This window comes from Mirounga leonina, unplaced genomic scaffold (assembly GCF_011800145.1).
Source record: "Mirounga leonina isolate KUSES-001 unplaced genomic scaffold, KU_Mleo_1.0 Mir_93, whole genome shotgun sequence".
Classification (NCBI taxonomy): domain Eukaryota; kingdom Metazoa; phylum Chordata; class Mammalia; order Carnivora; family Phocidae; genus Mirounga; species Mirounga leonina.
Window position 1 is genome coordinate 55881220 of NW_023270854.1, and position 18248 is coordinate 55899467.

General features: G+C 42.9%; 1 protein-coding gene across 1 annotated transcript in view; it reads right to left on the reverse strand.

Annotated features, from left to right (window-relative positions):
• LAMA1 (laminin subunit alpha 1) overlaps positions 1-18248 on the reverse strand; it is a 164078-nt gene that overhangs the window by 45822 nt on the left and 100008 nt on the right. Inside the window, exons 29-36 of the mRNA XM_034995743.1 lie at positions 17162-17299; positions 12490-12611; positions 10352-10438; positions 9864-10057; positions 9216-9358; positions 7217-7306; positions 5486-5597; positions 3865-4027 (exon numbers count right to left, since the gene is read on the reverse strand). Of these exons, the coding sequence (XP_034851634.1) occupies positions 3865-4027; positions 5486-5597; positions 7217-7306; positions 9216-9358; positions 9864-10057; positions 10352-10438; positions 12490-12611; positions 17162-17299 (1049 nt within the window). The remainder of the gene's footprint in view (positions 1-3864; positions 4028-5485; positions 5598-7216; positions 7307-9215; positions 9359-9863; positions 10058-10351; positions 10439-12489; positions 12612-17161; positions 17300-18248) is intronic.

The following is an 18248-nucleotide window of genomic DNA, read 5'->3' on the forward strand; positions in this document are numbered from 1 at the left end:
CCTGTGATCACAGGCAATGACAGAATCATCAATGACTTGATGAAGATTAAAAACAAAAAACCTCAGCAGCACCTGGGGACCTCAGACCACACGGGGCTCGATCCCAGGACCCTGAGATCATGACCTGAGCCGAAGACAGACGCTTAACTGACTGAGTCCCCCAGGCGCCCCAGGACACATTTCTTTAATGAGGCAGCTTTGGATAGGTCTGAGGAACCCCAGCGTGGAAAACAGCTGGGAGACACAGGCACGATGGTGAGGTAAAGTGTGCTGTCAGTGGTACGGTGTGCAGCAGGGAAGCAGCAAGCCGGATTCTGCCCTCCTTTGCCAGCCGTGGCTGGTGTTTGCAAGTGGCCCCACTGTTCCCTAGCCAATAACGGTGGCTCGCTGCCTCGACCATTTGTGCAAGCAAGGTGGTTTATGCTGAACACCTGCCTTCCTTCGCGGAGTCTGGAATTTGGTCTGTGCTAGGTGGAGGGTGCATATGGGGCTAGCCACCAAGAAACACCTTGGATGCTGAACTTCTAATGGCCTTCCCCAGGCAGAAACATTACACATGCGGTGCTGCATTTTCCTTGCTGGGGGCAGAGTGTGATGTGACCCCCTCATGAGGGCGAGAGAGCTTAGGGAATGCTGCACAGATTCTTCCAGGCTCTGCTGTGTCTCTTCCCTGTATATCCAGCTGTGCATCCTTAATACATCACCTAAGAAATCTTGGCCGGGAGTCCTGAAGGTCCTAGGGAAACTCTGAATGCGGGCATGGTCTTGGGGACACCAATACAAGCATGATAAGCAATTGCAAGGTGTGATAAATATTCTCACCTATAAGAATGCCATACTTCAGGGTAAATGACCAGTTTTCTAAGAGTTATAATAAAGCAGATACATAATTCCTAAAATAATCTGTGAAATTTGAAATGGCATAAATACACAGGGATTATCTATGAAAAATAGGAAAGAGGAGGCCAGAGAACACATTTTAAACTCTTAAATTTTTTTTTTACAAATAATATAATCAATTTAATATATTTAGTACATTCAGATTTTTAAGGCTTTTCTTTAAAATTTGGACAATATAGGGGTGCCTGGGTGGCTCAGTTGGTTAAGCGACTGCCTTCGGCTCAGGTCATGATCCTAGAGTCCCGGGATCGAGTCCCACATCAGGCTCCCTGCTCGGCGGGGGGTCTGCTTCCCCCTCTGCCCTCTTCCCTCTCGTGCTCTCTGTCTCTCATTCTCTCTCTCAAATAAATAAATAAAATCTTAAAAAAAAAATTTAAAAAAAATAAAAAAATAAAATTTGGACAATATAATAATTCTTTAGGATAAAAAAAGCCATATTACATATTCAAAGAAAAAATTTCCCAAGCTTCTCTAATTAATTAATAAAGGACATGTTAACTTAGGAACTTATAACAAAGTGAACAATGATTAAATTTAAATGTTTTTATTCACATGTATGATAAATACTGTCCCCTAATAAAAAAAACCAATGACATTGTCTTTCAATCTGTCAAACTCACTAAAAAATTCATGTGTTTCTTTTCTACATCATGTGTTGACATGGTATAGGATGCAGGATGTAAAAATCAATTTAATAGACCTTAAATAATTTCACACATATGCAGAATCTTGGATAAATGGTTAAAATTACAGATGAACTCTTAAATTTTTAAAAAATAAAAGGTATCTTTAGTAATGATTTCACTCAAAAGTTAAAGAGAGAGATCAGCAATCTTCCGGATAACTTTATTCCAAATAGAAACAAAAGAGCTATACCAGAGAAAGGGTGGTGGAGGGCTTAGCAGGTGAGGCAGATCAGGGGTGTGGAGGGAATAGGGTGGGAGAGGGGCCACCCTGCCTTCTCCCCTTCTTCGCAAATACTACTTAGAAAATGAACTCCTCCCAATTGGGCTATGAGCTCCAAGTGGGCAGGAAGGCTCTGTTCTCCTTTGTGTCCCCAACTCCTAGCACAGTGCCTGTCACCTGGGGATTTCAATCTATCTGATGAACGAACGAACGAACGAACGAACTGATTGTGGAGGGGTAATGGTGGGAGAAGACATCCCCACAAATGATTCCCAGGAATCTCCAGGGAATCTTCATCTTTAATAAGCTCCTGCATCTTTAATAAGACTCTGATGCACAGTCAAGGGAAGGAACAATGAAAGGACACACCATGCATGGCGGGGGTGGGGGGATGGTGTCAGGAAACAGTGGGACCAGCCAGGGTGCCTGGGCAAGCTGGAGAAGGATGGAGCTGGAATCAAATACACGACATTTATATGTAATCCTGGAGGCAGCGGGGAGCTAAGGATGGTTGGGAAGCAGAGCATTGCAGTGCTGAGCCTGAAGAATGGTGGGTTCCTGGTAAGACCTGCATGGAAGTGTGAGCCCCTTTCCCTCCACTGCCTACTTCTGCCATGCATTTCAGGGGAAGGGAGGATGCACATGAGTGGTCAGGGTCAGGGGAACATGGTCATAATGTAGCAGAGGTGTCTGACCTGGCCACTAAAACTCTACCCACCCGTCTTTTCCAGACTGGGTCTCAAGTGGTTCTTCCTTCTGTGTTGGGTTGGAAAATCAGGGTTTAGAGTGACACAGATTTAAGTGTGTGGTCTGGTCTCATATTATCATGGAGGCTTAACATCGGGCAAGGTACTTAGAGTCTCTGGGCCTGTTTCCCCAGCTAGCTCCTCCCCAACCTCACAAAGCAGCTGAGCAGATTATGTGACAAGATGAGAGAAGTGAACCCTGTGCCCTCCCCAGCCCAGAGCAAGTGCTCCCAGATGGTAGCCCTCTTCCTCATTTCCTGGGACCTTGCCCTCCTCTCATCTCCCCTTGGGGGCATTTATTATTAGTTCTGGGCCCTCACCAATGTTCTAGTGACTATTTACTAGTTCTCTCTCCAAATGCCATCTGACACTTGTTTTTCACCTAACAAATCAACAACAATGTCAAAAATCATATTCAATGTTGAAGAAAGACGTAAGCTCAACTTTGCAGTGTGTTGCCGGTGGAAGCGTAATGGAATTGTTTTTTAAATCTTTAGAAAATAATTTGGAAATGCAAGTCAGGAGTCTTCAAAATGCAAATTCCATGATTTCACTTCTTATTATCTACCCTAATAAGATAATAGTGTAAAATAGAGGAGAATATTTTTGTCTAAGATGTCCATCACAACATTATTTAAAATAGCAAACTATATTAATATAGGTTAAATATCACACTACAGGGAATGGCACTATGATGGCATATTGTGTAACTGTTTAAACCCTACTGAAGATATTTATCAGAACCAGGAAGAAAGACAGCTTGTGCTACATTACATCAAGTAATAACTGTGAAAATACTAAGAAAAAAAAACCTGAAAGGAAATACAAGCTCCTCGTGAGCATGTCTCACAATTCTCTGATCTGTCACTCCACAGGGTGGTTTTCCATGAGAGTTTGAACAACTGAGTTAAATCATTTCGGCATAATGTCAATCTGTCTTAGAGCTTACAGCCCAGGGAACAGCCACTAAACTGTATTTTCTTCCATGAGAATTTACGGCATTATACTTGATCTTCAATAAATATAGCATTGTGAGGTTCTTTTGTTTGTGCTAGGTGGAAATATTGTTCTGGAGTCACAGGGAAAAACCAAGCCTATGGCACAAAGAGAGATATTGGCACTGATTATACTTTTCTCTGTTTAGAGTGGATGGCACCCATTGTTTCATTTGACAATTGTGCCCCTCTCTTTATGACATTCTGCCCCCGTGAGAGTGTTCTTTCCTTCCCCTCCTTGCATACATCTCCCTCCCCTCAGCATTCAAGTTCCTACCTCTAATTGCTTGTGTCATGAATGGTATTTAGAAACTTACTTGAGTTCCAGTATGGCATTTTGGTGCAACTGCATGAAATGGCTTTTCTGTATGATTTCCAGCAAAGATGTAATATTCTTTTGCATATTCTGAAGAGTAGAACTGGGTAGCTGGAAGTCTTCATCCAAGGTCTGATTTAGAGTTGCTGCTTTTTCAATAATTTCTATGGAGACAAGTCATCAATCATTTAACAGGTCTCTCAAAAGTGGACAGCACTAAAATGAAAAAACTTAGAAACTTCTTCACTGAGGCCGGCTTCATTCACCCAAATGGGTTGAACCTCAGGCCAGCCCATATATCCCAATGTGCTCTGGTTGTCCCTTATCAAAATACTCATGGACTTGAGGTTACTGGTTGATTTAATGTTGGTCTGCCCCAGTGTCCATAAACTCGTAAGGTCTGGGGTTGCCATGTTTACCTCAGCATTTCCTGCACCTGGCACAAACATCTGCACATAGAAGCACTTGGTAAATATTTACCGCATGAATGAACCACCAATACTCAATACTACTCTTTTTAATAAACACATTATTTGTTCTAATAATTTCCTTACCTCTGGCTCTATAAAGTCTGATTTGTATTGGATTTTGTACCTTTTATATCCTTCAACTAATCCAACAACAAAAGCAAGGATATGTTTCTGGTAGCCAGAAAACTGAAAATGGCACTCTAACAGCCAAATCAGGTGAGACATCCCAGTACTCTAATATTGCGGGTATCCATTGGGACCACACTGAAGCCCCAAATCCCATCAGCATCTATTCTGGGCAAAGGGGTGGGTGTTGAGAGTTTAGCTCAGCTACACTCCATGGTGTTGCTGCCTTGGTATCCATTTGTTTGGCCAAGCAGCCTGCAGTGACCTTAAACGGACAGTAGTCCCTCATGCAAGCCTGTGCCTAGACAGCCCCGGCAGGGTCACGAGCAAATGTCAGTTCTTGTTATGACCTCCCCAGCAGCACTTGTGACCAACAGCCTCCCCTACCACCCCCAGGGCCTTCTACTTATTGGCCTCTTCGGTAAGACCTCCGTGGGGCTTACCCAATCCCCTCTGTTTTGGTTTGATTGACCAACCTAGACTTAGCCTGGGACCCCAAAAGACTCCACCAAAGAACCTTGATAAAGGCATGTGCCCAGGTCCTATCTCTCCCTTTCATTGCCTGCCCCCTGCCTTGACCTCTCCTGTATGGCCCCTCAAGACATGGCAGGTACTTCCTCCTGGACCTGTGAGTAATAAACTTCTGTATTTCATTTTCTCTTGTGGTCTGTTGTGGGAGTTTGGCTCACCATCCAGCACCCTGTGCTCCACTTAGTAAGTGTTAATTTGACAAATTCATAACAGATGGGGAGGCACGATGTCTACTTGATCCTTAGGAACTAAATATAAGGCATTAGAAAGAAAATTAAAAAGCATCCTTTTTTTTTTTTTTTAAAGAAAAAACTCTCAATGAAAGACTATGATCCAGACAATTCAGGATCCCCAACTGTGGCTATTCCAGGCCTTTGGCTCTGGGAAGCCTAGTGCGTGCAAGTCACACACATGTTTAATAAAGTGAATGGAACATTTCCTACCAAATAAGCACAAGCTAGACATTGACCCCAAACCAGACACTGAGCACACTACCTTGGATATTTATCTGCAGCCTCTCAGTAAATGTCATGAGGTCTTGACTCTTGTTGAGGATTCTTTCAGTCGCCCTGGTTACATTTTGGCTACTCGTTAACACTCTGGCGAGCTGACAGAAAATAAAGGCCCCAAGTTAGTTTGACTTGGACTAATATGCAAGCTTTGGTGTTCCAGTCTCTTTTAAGCAACAAAATACATCCCAGAGTCTGGAGTAAAGCTGTACACTGCCTCATGTAAGCCAAGGTGAATATTTCAGGGTGGAAACTGACTAAGGGGCTAATGAAATAATTTACTACTCACTCTATGTGAGAAAAGATGGTATTTTTTTTTTTAAAGAGCCTAATTGGCTATCAAACCACAAACTCCCACCATGTCCATTGTGAAGACCTTATATTCATTTTAGGACCCAAGGAAACAGAATATGGAAATACAATCTTGCTAATTTGTATTGACCATGAGAATTTAGTTGAGGAGTTAAGAACACAGAGTCAGGGGGCTCCTGGGTGGCTCAGTTGTTAAGCGTCTGCTCAGGTCATAATCCTGGGGTCCTGGGATCAAGCCCCGCATCGGGCTCCCTGCTCAGCGGGAAGCCTGCTTCTCCTTCTCCCACTCCCCCTGCTTGTGTTCCCTCTCTCACTGTGTCTCTCTCTGTCAAATAAATAAATAAAATCTTAAAATAAGAACACAGAGTCAGGCAAACTGAGCCTGACTGGCTGGAGACCTAGCAGCGCCCAAGCCTCACTGATAACATGGAGTAATGTCAACCCTCCTGAGGCTTTACGAGGCTAACATGCCAGCAGCCCAAGGGTAGACACTTAGCTGTCCTCTGCTGTTATTTTCATTAGGAATGTTTTAATTTGTAAAAGGAAAGGTTGTTTGTAATTTTCAGGAGCATAAAGTAACTAGTCTGGTTCTAAAAGTGTTTTCTAGTCAAAATCCAAAGAGAATCTTCTTTAATGGATAGAGAGAATTATTTTAATCAGCTTATCATTTCCTACCAAACGTTCTCTCACTGGGGTACTTAAAGCCACATTTAAACCCTTCAACTCTTCCTAAATCATCCTTAATTCTAAATTAAGAGGAGCCACCCTAATACTTTAGGGTGCGTGTGTGTGTGTGTATGTATTGAGAGACAAAGACTAGATATATATATATATATATGAATATACATATACTATCATATACATATCTATATACACACACAGGTGTAAGTGTGCAAACACACACATGAAATTCAAAAGTGAAAATTATAAATTTGACAATAGGCTTCCCTCACCATCTGCGAATGAGATTCTTTTTTGGGTGGCTAAAAACCATTCATCTGGCCTGGGCTGAACAGAATAAATAATTCTCTGCTGACATCCAAACAGGCTCACTTGACATTCAAACTGCACAAATCAGCAGCACGCGACCCAGGGCCTGAGTGTTGCTCAGAGACCACACACCCGCCCGCCCACCCCTCGGTTCACAGGAGGAAATGAGAGGCTGATGGCTCAGCGACTGCCAATTCTTCCCTCGGCAGAGGTGACAGCAGAAATTAAGTCAGGAGTCTCTTTCCACTAAAGCACAGAAACTGGCAGGGTTAAAACCAATTTGATGACAAAGTACCTGGAGCACTGCTCCTGGGAGGAAGAGGCTGCCCTGATTTAATAGAACCTTCCAGACCGCCCCAATGCAATTGCTTTCAAGGGCTGGGTGGGAAGCAGGCCCTCTGGGTGAAGAATTTACCTCCCCTAGCAGATTGTCTGTTTGTTCTGCAACACCTTCAAGCTGATCTTTTGCCAGTTTCTTCTGTGGATTTTCTTTTAATAAAGCTTCCTAAAAAGAACAAAGTAAACAAATTACAGTGCTTCAAAATAAATTTGCTGGCTCCTGACTAAATCTCTTTTGTTGTTCACAGAAATTCTTCTTTCCTTGAAATTGCATTAAGAAATAAAATGAATCACATTTACTTAAGTGTTGATTAGAGTAACATGCTTCTGTACTGCCATTTTTTGCATTACATTTCCTATATAGATATGAACTCCAAGTCTGTTGTGTTATGCAGAATCTGGGGTAAGTCTGATTTAATTTCAGTATCAGAGTCATATAAGTTTTCACTATAATTGCTAACATCTTAAAAATGCTGAAATACAAAAGTATTATATACAGAAAAGTCTTTATGATTCCTAACAATTCAGTGCTTAATTTATGCTAACACTCCTCTAATTTTTTACTTGTATGATTTTATTTAAGCCTTATAACAAGCCTGGGAAGAGGCTGTACTATTGTGAAGGGTCAGGGGAGTTAAGTAAGTTGCCCACGGAGGCTGTGTAGGTGGAAACAATGAATAGTTTAAGAGTTCACCTGCATACTTTATATAAACATAAAAAGTTGCTTAAAAAATTAACAAAGTCGGGGTGCCTGGGTAGCTCAGTCAGTTGGGTGTCTGACTCTTGATTTTGGCTCAGGTGATCATCTCGAGGTCGTGAGATTGAGCCCCACATTGGGCTCCGTGCTGGGTGTGGAGCCCACTTAGGATTCTCTCTCTCTCTCTCTCCCTTTCCCTCTGCCTCTGCCTCTGCCTCTCCCCTGGCTCTTTCTCTCTTTCTCTCTCTCTTCCTCAAATAAATAAATCTTTTAAAAAATTGACAAAGTGGTTTAAATAAGAGCAAGTCATTCAAAAACAGTTAAAATTTAAATTAAGTATCTTACTTGATAAATTTAAAATATAGTTATATTGCTAGGGTCCATATGACAAAATAGTATTGATTGATTGTGTCTATAGTGAGTGGAAATTTAAACTTTTTTTGAGAATTTTTTTGTCTTTCAAAAACATTTTTTTCCATTTGAGGAAAAATAATATAAAAAACATCTCTTAGAGTTCCCTAACCTTTCTTTATGGCCATTATTTCTATAGAGAAAGACCACTATAAACAGGAATGGATGGCTGGAGCAGCCAGATTCTCTCTCTCTCTCTCTCTCTCTCTCTCACACACACACACACACCCCTAAGGAAATGTTAAGTCTAAGAAAAGCTTTTATAGAGAAAAAAAAAAGGCATTCAGGAATGACTATCCTTTTTATTACTACATGACACAGTGAATTGATTATCTCAAATTCTCATGCAAAGTTTTAAGCAAAATTAAGAATCTCATTTTTTTCCAATTAGAAGTAAAAATGCTTACAGAATACAAAATACTGAAATTTCTTAACTTCCCACCCCTTTTTTGGACCCAGATCCTTTTTAACTAAACATAAAACTATGATTTAACCCCCAGAGATTTTTAGATAGACTTCTAGGGAAGAGAAATTTTGTGGCTTACAAATCCAGTTAAGAATAATACATTTACAGAAAACAATTGATCTTCAGCATATTCCAGCATTAAAGAAGATACCATCCATGTTTTTTTTTCTTCCTCTGTATTTGTATTAAGACAGCTGCTTTCAAATATCCACAGAGGGGTGAGTGGACTCTGTCTTATCCCAAAAGGCAGAAGGGCGGTTGGGGAGAAATTGATATGGAGACATCTATGGAACAACACTTGAACAATTAGAGCGGTCCCATAGGAGAACAGGTTAGCGTGGGGATGGTGAAGTCCCCAGTCACACTGCAGAGAAGCCTAGATGCCAGGAATGAGGCTTCCACACTTGTGAGAGGACAGACAGAATGACAGAACACTGTCCTCACCAACTCTCTTACTTGGGGACACAGGTTTCTACCAATCTCTGTATTCCCAGTACCTACCCGGAGAGATTTCGTTGTATTTTCCAGGGTTGACAAAATTCCATACGGAATAGGGATAACACCGGTGAGGTTCACAGAGAGGATGGTGTCACCAACATCCCCTAAGTCATTCAGCAGCACACCTACACACTCATCATCACAAGCTAGAAGAAAAAGCAAGCTGAAGTCAGTGCAAGGTGGTGTGCACAGTTTTGCATGGATTTGCACAAGCCATTTTGCAAGAATAACATCCACGAGCAGAGTACAGGACAAGGCTTGCACAAACCACATCCAGTCTCATTCCCCCACCACCTGTGTGCCGGGAGGTAAGCGGCAAGTACTGAGCCTCTTCTCAGACGATGCCACTGAGCCTCAAATCAGATCAGTGACTTCCCCGGGGTCCCACAGAAAGAAACAACTGATGCCCAGCACGGATCCCAGGCCTGGTGCGTGTTTTCTTCTACCGCTCTGACCTTCACAGTGCATTTGCTCTGGATCTTTGACTGGGACCAACAGCAATGAATTCCAAATGCATTTCCTTTCAGAGCCTGGTCTGTCCTTTCCTCAGAGAGTTTGCAGACACATCTACTTAATCCTGCTGGTGCCATAGCAGGAACACAATGGAGAGAGAGAAAGCTCTTTAAACACTGAGAGGAGGAGAATACCCACAAACACAATCGCTTTCCAGGAGAATGTGCCTCGGTTTGCATTCCTCGCATCGGAGCCCCGTGGCACCCGGCCTGCAGATGCACTGCCCGGACCTGTGGTCACAGTCCCCGTGCACAGAGCCACGCGGGCTGCAGTCACACCTCTGGCAGGTGCCACCCGGCACTCGAGGGTTCCCGTGATAGCCTGAGGAGCACCTACAGAGAGGAAGATGCACAGGTGTGCACTGTAGTATCAACACCAGCCGACAGATACACCAGCTCCCCGCCAAGGACAGCGACCCTTTCTGCCAAATGAAATACAAGGAACAAGGGCCCATCGACCTCATTCTACATTTTATGTAGATACTGGCTCGGAAGAGTAATAAGATCCCATATCAGTCACGCACATCCAAACTGTTAAGTCTCCCAAATCACGTCAGTAAATATGTCCTGTCCATCGGAATGCGACGGACTTGCCTAGCGACTTCCGCGGGGCGCCCCCTAGCGTACCTTTCGCAGTACTGTCCTTCGTAGCCCAGAACGCAGGCGTCACAGCGGAAATCGGCGTCGCCTTCCAAGACGCAAGTGGGGCTGAAACTAGAAGGGAAAAAATCGTGTTTTGAATTCTCAGATCTACAGCTTCAAATCTTCCTTATGCGACTTATTCATTACTCTTAGGATACACGATACTGCTCTGAAAGTGAAGGGATTACACCAGACAACATTTTCAGGGCTGAAAATCTAGTGGGGGCAAAAAGAAGGAAAACAAACACGTGATCAACACAAGCACGTGCATCTCTCATATCCAAAAGATACTCACTGCACACCCGTCCAGTGACAACCGTGTGCGCGCGGAGGGGAAGAATGGACACATTGCAACGAATCAGTACCATCCCACACGGGACAATGAATTAGTCACCAAACAAGCAAGCTTTCCAGGAGGAAAGGGTCTTGTTCTGTGACGGCAGGGCATTATCACCTGGCTCATGACATGGAGGAGCCATGTGATACGCCATTAGAAGCAAAATGACAGAGCCACTCAAAATGTAATAATCCTTTCAGATCCCCTCACTCAGAGATTCAGCTTTTGTCTCCTTCCTCTCCACAACCTCTCCCTCCGCATTTTAAATTATCAAGGAGCCTTGCGCCATCTAGAGGCTCAGATGGGTACCTGCAAGCCGCTGAGAAAAACCGTGGGGGGTGTCTGGTGTTTTGACTTGTGCTGAGTTTCCAGAATGACAGACAGGGTTCTCTATCAGCCCCACTTCAGTTCGGGCTTTTTCTTCCTCTTTAAAAACTAAAGGGGCAGGCTTAGTGGAAGCACGAGATATGTAGAAAGTAAAGCACGTCTGCTATGGGCTCGCAGATGCAGAGCTCACACAGAGGTTTCTGACCCTCACAGTCGCTTCCTAACGTGTAAAATTTATTAGTGTGCACTCTGGTGTTGGTTAGAACTTTTTGATTGAAGTAAAATATTCAAACAGTACACAAATGTGCAAAGTAGGAGGTGGAATATCCTTTCAAACATGTCTCTGGGCTCATATAGCCATGGAACTATGGATATGGATACACGTGGAGATAAGAATTTTCACCAAAATAGCATGTTTTCTCCAATTCTGCACATACAGATATACCTTATTCTTGTCTCAGTGTTTGTACAATCTTTCACTGTAGGTGTGCACCACGATATATATCAATCAATTCCCTGTACATAGGTATTTCGGTTTCCCTTGCAATTGCTGGTGAGAATAAGCAATGCCAAAATATATCCATCTTTACACACAAATGCAAATATTTCTATAACTTAGATGACAGGAATAGAATTGATGAGTCAAAATTTATAATACATATTTAACACAAAAAGTTAAATAGTAGTGACTATAAATTTTAGGAGGCTTGATAGTTTAGAAGGAAGTTAACAGTACCTCTCATTTAGCACTCACCATCAAGCATCACTTACTTGGAGACAATAAAAGAAGATTCAAGCAATGATTACAAAGAAAACTTCATTTTAGTATACCAAAAGTTGGTATTTTATCTGTACACGTTCAATGCCTTGTCAAACCATCTCGGCGATAATGAAATGTTATTTATGAATTACAAGTTCATTTAAACCAAAGAGGACTCACAGATATTCCAATTTCCACATAAAATCTCTGCTTCTTTTTTTGTGTTGAGATAATTCTATCTGAGCATCACAAGTTCAAGGCAGAGCCTGGCCCTGATGTCATCACTATGGAGCATTTCTGCACCTCATCAGTCATCGGCCTATACAAATTCTAACCCACTCTCTTACATTAAACAGGAACTGAATTCTTTGTATCATTATTCATAAACTCAGTAACAATCCATCTTCGGGTATGCTGGATACAGAGGTTGGAGGCTAAAATTATTCTCTGAGAAACAAAACCTGAACATCCTTTCTTGACTTGGTTCCATTTGAACACCCCAATACCAACACAGACTTTATTTTTGAAAAGATTCTCTTCAAATACTGGGATAATGAACACTTTCTCTTAAACTTGGCCTTTCTCAACACATGGAGATTAGTTAAAACAGGCCACCCAGAGAGCCTGGAAAACGAGGCCAAGAAGGAAGCAGCCCAGCTTCGTTGGCACGGGCGTGCGGGCACACCTGCGCAGACTCACCTGGCGGGGCCGCTGCGGGGACAGGCACATGGAGAACAGTCCCCAGTGGAGCCAGTCACCTTCCCGTAGTACCCAGGGGCGCACAGATCACAGTGGTCCCCAGCGGTGCTGTGCCGACAGTTCTGGAGCCCCGGGTTTCAAGAGGAGAGAAGAATGGGGAATGGTTAGAAATCATTCTTACCTGCTAATACCTAAGCAAGCCACTGTTAATGTCAGGTAGTTATATATATATATATATATATATATTTTTTTTTTTTTAAATAGAGAAGGGAGAACATATTTTTCTTCATATTTTTTAAATCCTGTAAACACTGCCAACTCTGACCTTCATTCATTATAATACAGCCTATAAATTACTAATACATTCTTCTTATGGAAAATATACACAGGGCTAAAATATATATTTTATACACACACACACACACAGGGCTCCTAAGAGCAGTCAACTTTCAGTTCCTTAAAAGAGGGATTTAAAATATATTTGGTTTGAAGCACATGGGTTTTGCACATGGTTCGGGTTCACGGATCACATGTGGGGTGCTGAAAGAAGTGAACAGATAAGATGATTTGGGAAACAGGGAAGAAAATGCCCACTGTTACAGCACCACCAGTGGATTCTTGCAATAACCAAATCACTTCTAGTTACATTTGAGGCCATCATTTCCATGACAGGTCCTACCATCCTGCCATTAAAAAAGTTTTTGAAGCTAAAAGAGCAAGTTTTTGTTGACATCCATTTCCAAGGTGAAATCTGCTTTGGCCCAGTTGAATCACTGTCCATGCAATCCCTGGGCACTGGATTCTGTGTCAGATGGAGGGATAGAAAGACGGGTAACACTGGCAAACTGAAGCAGACTCTATCCCTGGCAGCAAGAGAGGCTATAGAAAGACACCCTTTTATATGTTTTAAACACTATTTTCAAGTTCCTTTTTTTTTTTTAATTAATTTATTTGACAGAGAGATAGCACAAGTAGGCAGAGCGGCAGGCAGAGGGAAAGGGAGAAGCAGGCTCTCTGCTGAGCAGGGAGCCCAACGCGGGACTCAATCCCAGGACCCCGGGATCATGACCTGAGCCGAAGGCAGACGCTTAACCGACTGAGCCACCCAGGCACCCCTCAAGTTCCTTTTGATTAAAAAATATTCCAGTATTTTCTGTTTTAAAATTATGTTCCTATCTCACCTGATGGAAGTAGATTTTACTAGGATCCACGTGATCCCTAAAAGTGCTATCTCTTTAGAAGTAAAATTTGCAACCACTCTTAAAAAGAATGTGTTAAATACTTGTTTTAATGATACAATATAAATCTGATGAAAAATAAATATTAGATGAGCAAGGATTGAGCAGATTTTCATTGCTAACACCAACTTCAGCACCAAAAACTCCCCAAATACATGATTGTGGACTTCCTGGTTCTCATGATTCCAGAGAACTGAAGACAAGCTGCCCGAGAATGGCAGGGATAGGAGAACCCATTAATGTCAACCAACCTGTAGGATGAGTTCCTTGCTGTGGGAAGTGCACAGAAAAGGCTTGTCAGTTGTTCAATTGTAAAACCATTAAGTGGTATCTCCTGGGAGGGGATACCCAGGGATAGGCACTCCCAGGCTATCTTGGAGGTGCTGAGTCTCCCTCTACCTCCTTTCCAGGTCACACTTCTGACCAATCATTTTTATGATGATACCAAGTCTCAGTGACATGAGGTGGGGGGGAATGCCCTATATACTGAATGACAAAATCAGATCCAAAATGGTCTTGATGCCCACCTATGTAATAATCCATAGGCAGTGCTTAAGGGATTTTGTCAAATGGAAGTATACTGTTGCACTAAACCACAAGGAGACCTCACTAGATGAAGACTGGAGAGAAAAGATAAGGTCCCAAGTTCAAAGCGCAAGGACTCAGGTGCTAAACATGTGGAAAGTATGTAAGCATCTTCATGTCTAGTTAGCTCAGCAGAGGCAGCAGTGCCCAGGCTGGCAAAACCCATGGGCTGCATTCACGGCACACCTAGCGTCAGAGAGAGATGCTCCTTCCACACCTAGGGTAAAGGCACTGGGCTCTGGGCAGGATACTCTAACCGCAGGATGGTACATGGACTCAACCATTCCACAGAACCATCAGGTATGTAAACTGAGGCTATCTGACCAGGAGGGCTAAAGATTCAGGGCCCATGTATATGTGAAAGAGGAGTCTAACCCGTTTCACAAGTTGCTAGGTAAGATACTGCCATTTTTCATGCACAAACTTGACCTAGTGGTTTGTCCTCGTGGCTGCAAAGGTTAAAGTGCACCAATTCCAGGAATAATCAGGGCTGCCCCAAGAGGAGCTGAGCTGCTGTGCGAGTGAGCTTCCCATGGCTGGAGGTGTGTAAACATTCATTAAATAATTACTTGGCTTGAATGCTGTAGTTCAGACTTAAGCTGCTTTGCAGCAGATGTATCCATTGTTGTGTACGGTAAAAATTAACAGATCCAGCTGAGAGCTCTTATGGGCTCCAGGTAACATCTGGCCAACCTCTCCCCCCAGAGCCGGGAGCTGTCCGAAAGCGCTCTTTGTTGATGTTAGGGAGAATTCTCGCCTGGGATAGTCTTTCCTGTACTGGGATATGTAGGCTGTGTTCTTTCTTGGTTACGAATCTACAGGTCAGCTGCTGATCTTAGAACTCTGTTCTGGTGGATTCCGGCCAGGGAAGGCAGGGTAGTAATTTAATGTCCTAGGAGTATTTAATCTTGTTAAAACAGTGCATCAAGGAAAGATGCAGCGTGAAAGAACTGATCAACTTCTTTAAGTGTCCATGAGACCTCTGTCCCCATGACTGGCCAAGAGACCTTCCCAGCTAATTGCATCTTGATTTAAGTTGCCTGAAATCAGTTCTCCTTAAATCCTTAAATGAGATTTTTCTCATTTTCTCTATTAGGACTTTTTGCCTGGAGCATGAGCTGATTAAAGTGGATTTTTTTTTTTTTTTAAATAATGTTGTAGCTATCTGCATCTTCATTAAGGTCATTTTACCTGTGGAATAACCCTTTAATTCCACATATATAATGGAGTCAGCAAAGGTTAACACATACCTTTTTAATGGAGGAAAATCATGCTGTACTTCAGTTTCTAAATTCACCTGCGCACTGCCATAGCTCAGCAGTGTCCCCGATGGAAATGACCTTTCAATTCCACAGATGAAAAATGCATCCAAGGGGCGCCTGGGTGGCTCAGTTGGTTAAGCGGCTGCCTTCGGCTCAGGTCATGAACCTGGAGTCCCGGGATCGAGTCCCGCATCAGGCTCCCTGCTCAGCAGGGAGTCTGCTTCTCCCTCTGACCCTCCCCTCTCTCATGCTCTCTGTCTCATTCTCTCTCTCAAATAAATAAATAAAATCTTAAAAAAAAAAAAAAAGAAAGAAAAATGCATCCAAATAGAAGAAGACAGATCTAGAAGGGCTGCAGTCCAGTTGGGAGCCTGCCTAATTCCTTCATCCCATTCCTTGTGACTAGGCCACATCTAGGAGCTCTAAGGCTTCAGGAGGGTCTTTCTTGGTGAGCAGCTCATTTCCCTTCATGGAGTTATTTTACCTGAGGTGAGGTGGTCATGGTGCAATTTATACAAGTAACCAATGTTTCTACAAGAGTTATTATAAAAAAAGGAGATTTCCAGAGTAGGGAAAGAATATCAGATTATTCTAGGTTATTAGTAAGGCCTTGTCAGATTAAGTAAATCACAGACACAAGGGTTTGTCTTTGGTCAAGGCCACAAGACTTCCATCTGGGCCATTTCTTTGCAGTGATCAGAGTTCTCCTTACGTTTCTAAGACCAATCTTGGTCTAGGATGTTAAAAAGAAAACCACAGGCCCAATATGGCATCACTTAGGCCAAGACACCGAACTGGGGCTAATACAGAGCCTAACTACAGTTTCAACCACCCCAAGAAAGAACACAGCCTGCGTATCCCAGTCAGGAATTTTCTGATCGGCATCAATGAGGTAACCTGTCACGTGGGCCCTTCATCCCCAGAAAGGAAGATGAAGTCATCCACCTAATAAGACCCCTGCCCTCCCATCTAAGGAAAAGTGACCTTGTCTGGAACAATCCTTTCTTTTTGCTGATAACTTCCTTGCCCCACCCTCTTCCCTAAAAAAAGTTTCTGTTTTGTACAACTCCTTGGAGCTCCCCTCTACCTTGATAGATGGGATGCTGCCTAATTCATGAATCACTCAATAAAGCCAGTTGTATCCTCAAATTCTGAATTTTGTTTTTTAACAAGGGAGAGGTGACTGAGAACCAAAAGCATACTAAGACATCAAGAAAGTATTTTTTTAAAAAAATGCAAGGAGAGAAATAAATTTGCAACATGGGCATTAACGTATTTTAAGACCCCCAGGTGGCCCTCCCAATTCTATGACAGAGAGGTCTCATCTAGTTTGACTATAACCACCAATACTGCAAGTACACTTAACTAACTCCCAAATTGATGCCGACAAACAAATTCATGAAACTAAGACTTATAAAAGATTTTGCACTAACAACGTCTGACTTCTGAGCCTTTCTGAAGGAAATTTACATGTATGTTACAGTTAGTTAAATTTAGGCTCTCTCTAAACCATGAACTTCATAGGACTCTGGAGCAGAAATTCAAAGGCTCAGTGCCTCCTCTGAGAACCCACACAAACAAACCTACCAGACACTTCCCAGTTTCGGGGTCACAGACATCACTGTGGTTGTTGCAATTGCAGGGCACACAAGGGGCAAGCAGAGGGCGGGGTCTTCGGCTCGCGCCTTGCGGGAGCTTCCCCCTGTGGTAACCAGGTGCACAGTCCTGAGCGCATGCAAAAGGAAATGAACAAACACGATTAAAACAATGGACAGAGGGCTTGTAACGATTCTGACACCAATTCCACTTCTGATCACCAGGTATGGTCAATATATTCTGTGACCAGTTCTGTTGTGTGGGTGTTTTTTCCCCACATCAAGCAACGTTTGGACACCAGCGGGGTGTCCCACAATTTAATTCTGACACTACCTACCTGGAGATAGCATCCAATCTCACTGGTTAAGGGTTCAGTTCTAGAAGATTGGCCCTGCCCCACAACTACAGACACCAATCACAAGTCCAGGTTGTCATCTGTGCTTCTGACAACAGGCTACAGATTGGAGGTTCCAACGACCCCGTCCTTGGGTTTGATTAATTTGCTAGAGTGGAGCTCAGAACTCAGAGAAACATTCTAGTTACAAGGTCACTGGTTTATTATGAAAGGATGTAACTCAGGAATAACCAGATGGAAGAGAGGCACAGGGCAAGGTGCAGGGAAGGGGCCTTGGGCCTTCCAGGCCCTCTCTAGTCAATACATGTGTTCACCAACCAGGAATCTCTCTGAACTCTATCCTTTTGGCTTTTATGGAATCTTCCTTACATAGGTATGAGTGAGGTGATCATTGGCCCCTGGCAACTGATTCAACCACCAGCTCCTTCCCTCTCCCCTGAGGTCTGGGGAAAGGACTAAAAGTTCTCCAACCACATGGTTGGTTCTTTTGGTGACCAGCCTCCACCCTTAGATGATCTAGGAACTTTTCAAAAGTTACCCCATGAATATAAAAAAGACATTTTTATAGATCTCATCACTTAGGAAATTCTAAGCATTTAAGAACTCTGTGCTAGGAAACGGGGGATGAAGACCAAATAGCTATTTCTTCTTATAAATCACAGTGTCACAACTTGAATAAACATTTCTCCAAAGAAGATACAATTGGCTGATAAGCACCTGAAA